Source organism: Podarcis bocagei (assembly GCF_964188305.1).
Source record: "Podarcis bocagei genome assembly, chromosome: 7".
NCBI lineage: Eukaryota > Metazoa > Chordata > Lepidosauria > Squamata > Lacertidae > Podarcis > Podarcis bocagei.
The window spans coordinates 88078918-88090981 of NC_138132.1; the positions used below are offsets into that span (position 1 = coordinate 88078918).

At 44.2% G+C, this 12064-nt stretch overlaps 1 protein-coding gene across 10 annotated transcripts in view; it reads right to left on the reverse strand.

Moving 5' to 3' along the window:
* The window catches only part of SLC23A2 (solute carrier family 23 member 2), an 87552-nt gene that overhangs the window by 17680 nt on the left and 57808 nt on the right, over positions 1 to 12064 (reverse strand). For all 10 annotated transcript variants that reach the window (XM_081203068.1, XM_081203064.1, XM_081203066.1 and 7 more), the window contains 4 exons: positions 10797 to 10867; positions 9396 to 9577; positions 3081 to 3201; positions 548 to 704 (listed from right to left, as the gene is read on the reverse strand). In XM_081203068.1, coding sequence (XP_081059194.1) covers positions 548 to 704; positions 3081 to 3201; positions 9396 to 9577; positions 10797 to 10867 — 531 coding nt within the window. The remainder of the gene's footprint in view (positions 1 to 547; positions 705 to 3080; positions 3202 to 9395; positions 9578 to 10796; positions 10868 to 12064) is intronic.

The following is a 12064-nucleotide window of genomic DNA, read 5'->3' on the forward strand; positions in this document are numbered from 1 at the left end:
TTTACCAGAGGTTATTGGACCAGATTGCCTTGAGAACTGCATCTGCCGGTTGCCCACTCTCATCTTAGATTATACAAATTCCCCCCCCCCCCCACTAAAGCGGAATCTGCCTTCAGAACTGACCTACCAAACATGGTGTGGCCAAAGAGAAAGGGGGTTATTTTGCTGACATAGCACTAAGGGAACCATCAGCTTAATTCAAACCACAGTTAAACCAAGAGGCATGAAACTGCCTTAGACCACCAGCCCAGATATGTCAGTATCGTCTCTAGTCTCACTGGCAGCAGATCTCCAAGACAGAGATCTTTCACAGCCTTGCTCCCTTTTCACTGGAGATCTTGGGCAGCTGAACCACAGACCTGGCAGCAACTTGGGAGCCGAATCACAAACTCTCATTTCTGCAAGCACATGCCAGTGACCAGGTAACTTCTTCTGTACTCATGCAAGGTGCAGAAAAAAAATAAACTAATGTAAGTCTGGAGTAATTGTATCAAAGAGCAAAGCTTTGTGGGAAACTCTCCCTTAAGTGCTTGCTAAATACACTTACATGGATAAGGAACCTTGAACCATGGAGCTACCAAAAGCACTCCTTGCCTGGCATCAGTGCGTGCATAGAATCCGTATTTTGTACTATCAGGTGGAAACACATCTGTCACAGTGAAGATGAAGCACAGCAACCAGGATACCAGAATGGCTAGAATGATCTGCAGAGGGAACAGAAAGGGGCTTAAAGCACACCAGCAAGGAAACAGTAATTGCCCACAGAGGAGCTCCTTACCAACTCTGCATAATAGTATTCAAACCGGTGGTGGGGAGTTGTTGCATCAAGGATTTTGTGAACACATTCCCTTTACAATTTTTAAAAGACCCTTCTAGTTCAAAATGGATCCTTTCATACAATTTCCCCAAACTGGGAATATCTCCAAATAAGCACTTAAAGGAGAGCCATTAATCCTTCTAAGACAAAACTAAGCATTGTGCACGCTGATAAACTCACAACAATTTACAAAAATAAAATGAGTGGATCCCAGAGGGCTAACTGAAGAATAAATTGATTTGGGGTGGGGTGGGGGGGTGCTGTAGAGCTCTTTAGGAACTGGATTTAGCATTATCTGAAACAGCGGCCAAACTCACAAGCAGGGTCTCAAGGTGATGGCCACCCCCTGTTCATTCTCAGCATCTGATTATCAGAGATACACGGCTGATGGACATGGAGGCTCCGTTCAGCTAAACTGCCATCAACAGACCCGATAGCTAAATCTGCTTAATTCTTTTAAGAACCATTTAAGTGGGTAACTTGAAGTGAATGCCAATAATTTTCACTGACTGAGCCTGAATTTCCATGCCTTGGAGAGTGAATGGTTTCGCTGCCACTCTTTCCACATCCTTCATTGCAGTCCTGAATCCCCTTCACGTGAGACTCAGGTGGCTTGGGTGGTCTGGAGTGCCTTCCATCAGCTTTGGTTAGAGGCCCACCTGCACCCCTATCTGGACAAGGATAGCCTAGTGTCTGTTGCGTAGGCTCTGGTAACTGAAAGGTTAGATGACTGGAACACATTATACATGGGGCTGCCTCTGAAGATGCTTCAGAAACTTCAGCTGGTGCAGAATTCAGTGTCCAGGTTGCTCACTGGGGCAAGATGGTTTCAGAACAGAAAGTCAATCTGGCCTAACTCCCCTGGCAGCCAATTAGTTTCCAGGCCCAATGCAAAGTGCTGATGTTGACCTATAAACAGCTCAGGACCGCAGTACCAAGGACCACTTCTCTTCATATGAACTAAACCAGGCCCTGTGATCATCAGCTGAGGCCCTTCTTTGTGTGCAAAGTCTAGAGGGTGGCAACATGAGAATGGGCCTTTTCTGCGGTGGCCCCCCATTTGTGGAACGCTCTCCCCAGGAAGGCTCCCCAGGAAGGCTTCATTACAAATCTGCAGGCACTAGGCAAAAACATTCCTCTTCTCCCGGGTCTTTTGCTGATTAAAGAATTTATGGTCTTTTAAACAGCTACTTGAAGATGCTGGGAGTGGTCATGAGATTTGGGGCAAGGTGCCATCAACATGCCAATGAAATTTAGCTCTTTTTCTCCATAAGACCTGAATCAGGAGAGGCCCCGTGGGCCCTGAACCAGTTCCTGGCTGCAGTGATGGGATAGATGAGAGAAACTAAACTGAGCTTGAAACCCAGCAAGCCGGGACACTGTGGGTGATTGTTTCCCGTTTCTGAGAAATCAGCCAGTTGCCTGCCCTGGGTGGGGTTGCACTTGCCCTAAAGAAGCAGGTATGTGGTCTGGGGATGCTTCTGGATCCAGCTTTGTCGCTGGAAGCAGAGGTAACATCAGTTGCTTGAATTCCCTTTTACTAGCTCCAACTCGCATGAGAAGCTGCAGCAATCCCTGGACCTGGTTAGCTGAATCACAACAGCTGCGACGTTGGTGACACTGAAGGTTGGATTACTGCTATGTGCTCTATATGGGGTTTTTCTTGAGCTTCGTCCAGAAACTGCAGTTAGCAACCACACTGCTGCATTTAACGCTTACAGGAGTGGGATTCTGTCAGCATCTAACACCCGTGCTCAGAGTTCTACACTGGCTGCCATCTGGTTACTAGCCCAAGTTCAAGATGTTACTATTAGAATATAAAGCCATTATCATATTGGGACCAGTTTACTTGAAGGATAACTTTGCCACATATGTACCCACTCAGCCACTTTTACAAGGGCCACATAATGTTCTCATCTTTTAGTGTCACAGTTCCGACACTCTGGAACTTCCTTTTTATTCCTGCTCTGTTTATGCAAGTCTACTGAGACATATAAAGTTGGCGTGTACTTTAAACTGTAAATTTAGTTTACAATGAATATTTTTATCTGTTGATTTTCTTCTTTTTGCTTTTTAAAAACTAGATTTTACTGTTGACTTTTATTCACATTTGAAATGCAAACTTTATATTCTTTGTAAACTGCTTGGAGATTTTATGCACAGTTAAGCAGTATACGAATTTTGTAAAATAAATAAAATTACACTAAACTAAACACCAGTAGACAGAACAATAAACACAGTGAAAGCTGAAGAGAGAACTTACAGGAAACATCTTAAAAAGCTGTAACCGGTATGCAGTCCATCCTTTTTTTGATTTATAGATGGGTAATGGGAACTTGACATTTCGGGCATACTGAGAAAACAATAGCACTAGGAAAATAGTCCTAGAGAAGGGAGAGGAAGGAGAAAAGTTAATGAATCAATTAACTCTTCACTGAGGTAATAGTTAGCCAACAGAAGCAACTGCAGTTTCTAGCAGTTGCTGCTGTGCTTACAATAACAGAGATGGAAGGGATGCAAGGATCATCTAGTCCAATCCCCTGCAATGAAGGAATTGCAACTAATAATAATAATAATAATAATTTTTTTTTTATTTGTATCAAGCCCTCCCCGGCCGAGACCGGGCTCAGAGCGGCTAACATCATAAAAACAACACAATAAGAATAAAAACAGACATCAATAAATTAAAATACATCTTAAAATTAATTCAAGCAAGTTAAAATCCGGGCAGGTGGCAATTATCAGGGTGGAATTGAGAGTGATTAATAATTGCCAGGGCCAACTGTTTCCACTGATCATACAAGGACCTGTGAGCGGGTTGGGGGCCTCCTTCGGGCTTGTTTAATACAAAGGAAAGTAAGTCAAAATGCATCCTGCCCAAAGGCCTGGCAGAATAGCTCCGTCTTGCAGGCCCTGCGGAAAGATGTCAAATCCCACAGGGCACTGTCTCTTGTGGGAGAGCGTTCCAGTAGGCCGGGGCCACGGCCGAAAAGGCCCTGGCTCTAGTCAAGGCCAGTCTAATTTCCCTGCGGCCCGGGATCTTCAGGATGTTGTTGTTAGCAGACCGTAAGGTCCTCCATGGGGCATACCAGAAGAGGCGGTACGAGGGTCCTAGGCCATATAGGGCTTTAACGGTTAAAACCAGCCCCTTAAACCTGACCCTGTACTCCACCGGGAGCCAGTGCAGCTGGTATAGCACCGAGTGAATGTGATCCAACTGCGAGGACCCCATAAGGAGTCTTGTCGCCGCATTCTGCACCTGCTGGAGTTTCTGGGTTAGTTTCAAGGGCAGCCCCACGTAGAGAACTAAAGAATCCCTGACTAGTGGCCACCCAACCATTGCTTTAAATCCTCCAAGGAGCCCACCACCTTCTGAGAGAGTCTGTTCCTCTGTCGAACAGCTCTGACTGTCATAAATTTATTCCTCGTGCTTAGTCAGAATCTCCTTCCTTGCCACTTGAATCCAATGGCTTGCGTCCTACTTTCTGGAGCAGGAGAAAACTAACTTGGTCCACCTTCCTTGGGATACATCTTTAGATTTTTGAAGATGACTATCATATCACCTCTCAGTTTTATTGTAGTATATTTAAAACTACAGTAAAACTGCATATTTAAAGTACAGTAACTACTGCAGAAATAGAACTGTATCATGGCAAAAGTTTTTATTTTTAGTCAGAGAAAGTAAGGAATTAGCCTTTTAAAATGAAAAAGTTACTTAATGTTGCCATTTCTTTCTTTTTTCTTTCTTTCTTTCTTTAATGAGCTTTATAAGCATAAGCTTAATTTAATTTGTTCCGCTCACAAGCTTTAAGAACTGAAATCCCACAGTGAATTTGCCTTTCCGCCTGCAAAACTTATGCCCCCTAGAACAGATGAAGTTTTGTCTGGGAGAGAAGCAAACTTACTACCGTGGGAGGCCGGCTTAGGCTTTAGCATGTTTTGAAGTCTTGCCGAAATCCACATTTTGGGAAGTGAAGCAAAACCAAAACCAAAACCAACAACAAGAACAACAACCCTGCCCAGTGCTAAGAAAGAAATCTAATCTTCGGTCTCCTCAACGTTATGGGTCTGCAAAGTGTCAGTAGGGTAGCTGGGAGATGAATGTTTTTTCTTTTAAGGTTAGGCAGCCAGGTTCTCTTTTTAAGCTCAGGATCAAGATCTTCACTGTGTGGGGACCTGGAATTTCCCCTTATTTTTATATTAGGTATTTATATATTGCTTAATAGGGGGACAGGAGGGGCTAGACTGATATCTCATCTTCTGTGCTTGTTTCTGTAATGTGTTTTAAGCTGCATTAACACTGCCTGTAAGCTGCCTTGAGCTCAAGAAAGGCTCAATAAATCAATTACCGTATTTTTCGCTCCATAGGACGCACTTTTTCCCTCCTAAAAAGTAAGGGGAAAAGTCTGTGCGTCTTATGGAGCGAATGTGTGTTCCCTGGAGCCAAATCGCTGTTGTCCTGTGCTCCTGGGCTGCTCTTTGGGGGTGGGGGGAGGAGCCACGCGGCTCTGCCGGCAGCCTCTGCTTTCCCTGAAGTCCCGACAAGGTTTGCAAGCAGAGGGAAGGCTGTGTGCTGCTGGGGTGCTTTTTGGGGGTGGGGGGAGGAGCCACACTGCTCTGCCTACAGCCTTTGCTTTCCCCTGAAGTCCCGACAAGGTTTGCAAGGTTTGCAAGCAGAGGGAAGATTGTGTGCTCCTGGGGTGGAGGGTGGGGGTGGGGAGCAGCAAATTGCTGTCTCTCAGTGCCTCCTAATTCAACTGCAAAGGATTGCCTAACTGGATTCTGAGCTCCATTTGAAGTTTAAAAATAGTAAGTTTGGGGATTTCTTCAAGTAGCAGTTTTGCGGAAATAGTCATAAATACATGCAAAGCATCTCCACAAACCAGTAATAGTAATTTCAGCTAAAGCTGAGCAGGTATCTGGCTCAGGAACAGTTTAAACTGCACAGCTATAACCAGACATCCTGTGTGTGTGTGTGGACCATGTTCCTAGTAGCTAATCTTTACTGCTGAAAAGAGGCTCTGATATTCCACTCCAACTCTATAATTCATTATACAAATTCTTACAAGTACAGTCCACCTATACTAAACCAAAAACATTGTGTTCTCTTGGTATTGAATGGAAGCTATTTATCTGCCCTCTTTTCCTCCTCTGTTCTTTGCTCAGTCACTCCATTTTGAATCTTCCTTTCAAAACAACCATGCCTGTTTTGAGAAAACTTCAGAGATTTAGGAACTGGAGTACAATCATTTGATCCTTAGCTTCACAGTATTTTAATATTCTTTTGGAAGCCGCCCAGAGTGGCTGGGGAGGCCCAGCCAGATGGGCGGGGTATAAATAATAAATTATTATTATTATTATTATTATTATTATTATTATTATTATTATTATTATTATTATTATCTTTTTGCTGTTCCTCCATACTCCAAGCACTTCTCATTTGCACAGCCCTGGTTTCTCTCCCTGACTATTAATATTCTTGATTAATAACAGTAAAATGCTCAAATTTTATTTTTTGTGACTGCTGCCAATACTGACTTCCCAGTGATAATGAAAACAGCTACATTATAATGGAATGTGTCCTTTTTCCATTCTCATCATCATTATATACCATGGCTCGCTTTAAAGCAGCAAAGTGGACAGGAGCCACACACTTTGCTGTTTTAAATAGTTTAGTACAAAATTTGAGTCAGATTTTTTCCGTGTTTTCCTGCTCTAAAAACTTGGTGCGTCTTTTGGTCAGGAGCGTCCTATGGAGCGAAAAATACGGTAAATAAATGCATTGCTCAGGGGCCATGCTTCCTCACTTGGCTGCCACAGGATGTGAAACAATGGCCAAAGTAAGCAAACTTAAGGTCTAAATTGTTAGCCTCTGAAATAAGCAGGCTTCCAATTACATAACCAAATCCTCAGATATCAACAAAATGTGTGTGCCATTATACATGTTCAGACTTCCCATGCTGGAAGAAGGCTGTCTTTATGTTAAGTGCCAAACACAGCTTCAAGAAATGCTAATCCGCTGAGAACACTGCTACAAATTCCTGAACAAACTTCCCTGAAATTCTAGGAGGGCAGGTCACATCCCAGTATATAAAAGAGTGAGGCCGAAATCACCTTTAACTCAAAAGGAAACAGACAAAGACCTTTGTTCTTCTCCTTCAGGCACAAAGATCTGAACTCTGCAGTGGCATCATTTGATACCATGACCTTCTGCTAAGCATGAATGAGTAAAAAAAAGAAAGCTTTCTTGTGCTGTTTTTTTTCAAACGTGAAAGCCTTAATGGTAGTTTTAAAATATGACTTCTTTATGGAACAGCATTTGATCTAGTGCTGTCAGATTATTTATACAAAATTGCTGGGGTGTTGTTGTTTTTTTTTGGGGGGGTGCGCTTGTGTGAAGAGGGTTCACCAACAGCCTAAGACCAGCTTCTACTCTTTCATACACTTTTTTACACCTGTTCACAATTAACTATTCCCTCAATCTGCTGCTGATTCTGCGAATTAAAAAATGACTTCTTTATTACGCGGTCCTAGCCAAGGACGCGGGTGGTGCTGTGGTCTAAACCACAGAGCCTAGGGCTTGCCGATCAGAAGGTCGGTGGTTCGAATCCCCATGATGGGGTGAGCTCCCGTTGCTCGGTCCCTGCTCCTGCTCACCTAGCAGTTCGAAAGCACATCAAAGTGCAAGTAGATAAATAGGCACCGCTCCGGCGGGAAGGTAAACGGCGTTTCCATGCGCTGCTCTGGTTTGCCAGAAGCGGCTTAGTCATGCTGGCCACATGACCCGGAAGCTGTACGCCGGCTCCTTCGGCCAATAAAGCGAGATGAGCGCCGCAACCCCAGAGTCATCCGCGACTGGGCCTAACGGTCAGGGGTACCTTTACCTTTACCTAGCCATCACAATCATGTAAGTAAATGTACTGAAACTGCAAGTCCGTTTTGCCACTGATGATTATGGCAAACAATACCCTCATATTGTCCTCATGTTGAGAGTCGGGGGCTGGGATCCCTGTTGCCAGAGCAACCAGGCTGCACCTCCTCATGCATAATTCCAATCCACACCTGCTATTAAGTGGGTCAGAGTCAGACTGCAGAGACAGGGTGAATTCAGGGCTGCCTTGCTTCCTATAACAACGTTGATTTAAGAGGTCCGTCTGTGCCCCAAGAGTCAATAATCCATTTAACTTGAACCTGGCCCTTGAGACAAGGCTTTAAAGGTAGGGCTGCTTTGGGTTGCTGATAATCTTCCCTGCAGTCCCTAGAGATTGATGTCCCAATTTGATGGCTAAAAACAAACACTGAAATTCCAACAGTTTTGTATGTTTTTAAACTTGATTGTAAGTTGCCTAGAGACTGCCTTGTGGTCAGGTGATAACACACATACGCAAAAACATTATCAACAATTCTGCTAATATTTGAGTGATCAACTTGGAATGAAGACAGTTTTCCTAATAGTCACATTTATTCTGATTTCTTGGAATTTAGTGGCCGTGTTTTAGACATGGCCACTGAACCTAGAACTTACAGGAGGGGTAGAATATGCATGTCGATTGCAAGAGGACTTAAGAACGACGTTCTGCTTCTGAACATATGAATATGCCACAGTTCTGTCAGCAAAGTGCTAACACCAGGCCTTATAATCATTTTTTCTGTAATAGTAGTGGGATGCTGCTGAATTGGAAATGTACTGGGATCCAATGTAGATCTGGTCTTAAAGGATCTATATTGGCTCCCAGTACGTTTCCGAGCACAATTCAAAGTGTTGGTGCTGACCTTTAAAGCCCTAAAAGGCTTTGGCCCTGTATACCTGAAGGAGTGTCTCCACCCCCATCATTCACTGAGATCCAGCTCCGAGGGCTTTCTGGCAGTTACCTCATTGCGAGAAGTGATGTTACAGAAAATGAGGCAGAGGGCCTTCTCAGTACAGTGGTGCCTCACAAGACGAAATTAATTCGTTCCGCAAGTTTTTTCGTTTAGCGAATTTTTCGTCTTGCGAAGCACGGTGTCGGAAGTTTTGGAAAAGCTTCAAAAATCACCAAAAACCTCAAAAAGGCTACCACACCGCGTTCTATGAGTTGCTCCTCAAAGTCAAGTCGCAACTGTATTAACGGTGTTAAGAAAAAGGAAACAAACTTGCAAAAAACGCAGGACGTTTTCGTCTTGCGAAGCAAGCCCATAGGGAAATTCGTCTTGCGAAGCAGCTCAAAAACCGCAAAACCTTTTCGTCTAGCGAGTTTTTCGTCTTGCGAGGCATTCGTCTTGCGGGGCACCACTGTACTTGTGCCCACCCTGGCCAAGCTTCATGGCCGAGTGGGGATTCAAACCCTGGTGTCCCAGTTCCCAGTCTGACACTACTACATTGTTAGCTGCTTTAGGCATCTGGAAAGCCAGCACCATTGCTTAAGAAATACTTTAGAATATAACTTAGAAGGATTCTCATTTCATAGATTCATCTTCATTTTAAGATAATGGCCCTTAGTACCGCCTAGGAGAGGCAATGGTCAATAGTGACAGACATTGGTTGTTTTATACTGACTGACTGCACTTCATCAACTGTTGAGGGACAAAGGATACTCACAGCATGGCTATGCCCCAGTGTTTTCCTGCTCTTTCTCCAGCAGCCTGGAAGCCAGAAAGCCCAATGAGAGCCACAGTTGGTGTAATCGTCAGAGGTCCAATGTATCTCAGGAGCGCTCCTGGCAGGCCCAGGAACCCAATCACCACTTCTATCAAAGATGACATAATAATAGCGCCTTGGATCTGAACACAGAGAAAAATAATAGTAATTTAGATTTTTAAAGAAATTCTATGTTTCTGAGGGTGTTTGTTTTGAACTGCAAGTCAAATAATTCAGTGACTAGGCAGAACTGGGCAATGGCATGTGTTATTCAGCTAAGTGCTTAAGCAGACGTTTTCTGGGCTAAAGAATATCTGAAGGTCAGAGGTATGTTCTGTGGTACCAACAGAAGTCGGTTCAATAGCAAAGCTCCCAACTTCATCCACTTCCTCTTACCGCTTAAGCACACTGCTTGCTTTCAATGCACAACGGGGGTCATTAGACCAGCCTGGCTGTTGTGTCCATAGCACATCACACTGTCATACAGGAAGACCTGGGTTCCAAGCTAACCTTTAAAGCTCTCAGATCGAACCGGCAAGGGCTGGTGGCGCCACGGAGGTGATGCTCTTAGCTCCTAGGGGCAGAGTGTATGATGCATTTGGTCACACGTGCGCTTTAGAAGCTGGCACAGAGCAGCGCTGTGGTCTCAGGCGACTGCCAGCCCCCCCTTGGCTGCAGGCCTCTTGGCAGGATGGAACTACGGTTTGAAGATGGGGAAGAGAGAGGGGATGTTTTTAAATTGAGGAATAACTGGCAGCCCAAAGCAATGGGATGGGAGAAAAGTTCCATGACACACGTGTGAACTGGGAGTCTATTCTATTTTTTCCCCCTGTAGTGAGACAACTCTCCTGGATTCTTACGGATATTTGCATCAAAAGAATGATCATTAGAGGAGAAGGAGAAACCGAATAGCAAAACTACACATGGCTTTGGGGGAACTGGGCACTCCTTACAATTGTACCTGGCTTTCCAAAACAGAAACACAATAAATGCGGATTATCCTCATTGCAGAGCAGAGACAATCCAGTAATTTGTTAGAAGCTAATTGGTTATTTTGGCTATGACTGGTCAGATGAGCATATCACAAGATGCAGAATGCCAAACTCCCCTGACGCGGGAGCATGTCTCCATCAAGACCATAGTGCACCTCAAGCTGTTTTGGGGAGGGTGAGGGGGCTTCGCAGGCACAATTAACATACAGAAAAGATTAAAACCTGCATGTAACGAATGTGTAGAAAAAGTTACATGCAAAGAGAAGAACGAAAAAGGGAAACAACTTCAACAGTTCAAGGCAGCAGGGCATCTGGATGAAAAGAACCTACTGAAGTGAGGACATGGCACTGATTACATGGTGCAAGTTACCTCTCGTATCCTAGGGTACCAGATATGTTCCGTATGCAGCAGTTCTGTTGTTCCATTGGTAATCATTACAGCTTAGGAAGGCAAAAAGAAATATTTCGCATTACGGCAAAATAAAGCACAACGATTCCATGCACCCCAGCATTAAATTCTGTATGAAACAAGAAGGTGCCCAAGTCCAGAATTACAAAACAATGCTTCAGGCATCCCCAACCTGTCCACACCTGGAGTACTGTGGTCAGACCACACCTGGAGTACTGTGTCCAGTTCTGGGCACCACAATTCAAGAAGGACACTGACAAACTGGAACGTGTCCAGAGGAGGGCAACCAAAATGGTCAAAGGCCTGGAAACGATGCCTTATGAGGAACGGCTAAGGGAGCTGGGCATGTTTAGCCTGGAGAAGAGGAGGTTAAGGGGTGATATGATAGCCATGTTCAAATATATAAAAGGATGTCACATAGAGGAGGGAGAAAGGTTGTTTTCTGCTGCTCCAGAGAAGCGGACACGGAGCAATGGATCCAAACTACAAGAAAGAAGATTCCACCTAAACATTAGGAAGAACTTCCTGACAGTAAGAGCTGTTCGACAGTGGAATTTGCTGCCAAGGAGTGTGGTGGAGTCTCCTACTTTGGAGGTCTTTAAGCAGAGGCTTGACAACCATATGTCAGGAGTGCTCTGATGGTGTTTCCTGCTTGGCAGGGGGTTGGACTCGATGGCCCTTGTGGTCTCTTCCAACTCTATGATTCTATGATTCTAACCTTTCTATGAAAATCTCCAAGAAAGACAACTGCAGAACTTTAGCAACTTGCTCTCTTGATACTGAACCATGATACCCCCAAATACCAGGTGTTGGGTAGTAAGACCAAGGCACAGTCGTCACCTCCAGAATCTGCTTGTCAGTGATCAATTGGCATCTGACTGGCCATGGCTAGAAAGGCTGGCACAGGCAACATTCATATGAGTTGCTCCTGAGGTTAGTGCTGAGCCTCCTATTTCCTTCTACAGCTTTAATCCAACTGTTTGGCCATTCTAGTGAATGAACAGAATCTACCACCACCAATCTGCCCCACCCCCCAGTACTTCTTATGGACATCATTTTATATATTTTGCTTTTTAAAAACCACCCCATCGTTGTTTATTTGTTCCCTCACATAATTTGTAAATCATTCATTCTGTATTTAGGCTGTGTTCTAGATGAATTCATTCCTCAAGGGCTAATCTCTAATGCCAGTTTCAAGACTGTTGAAACTAGGAATGGACAAGTAACCA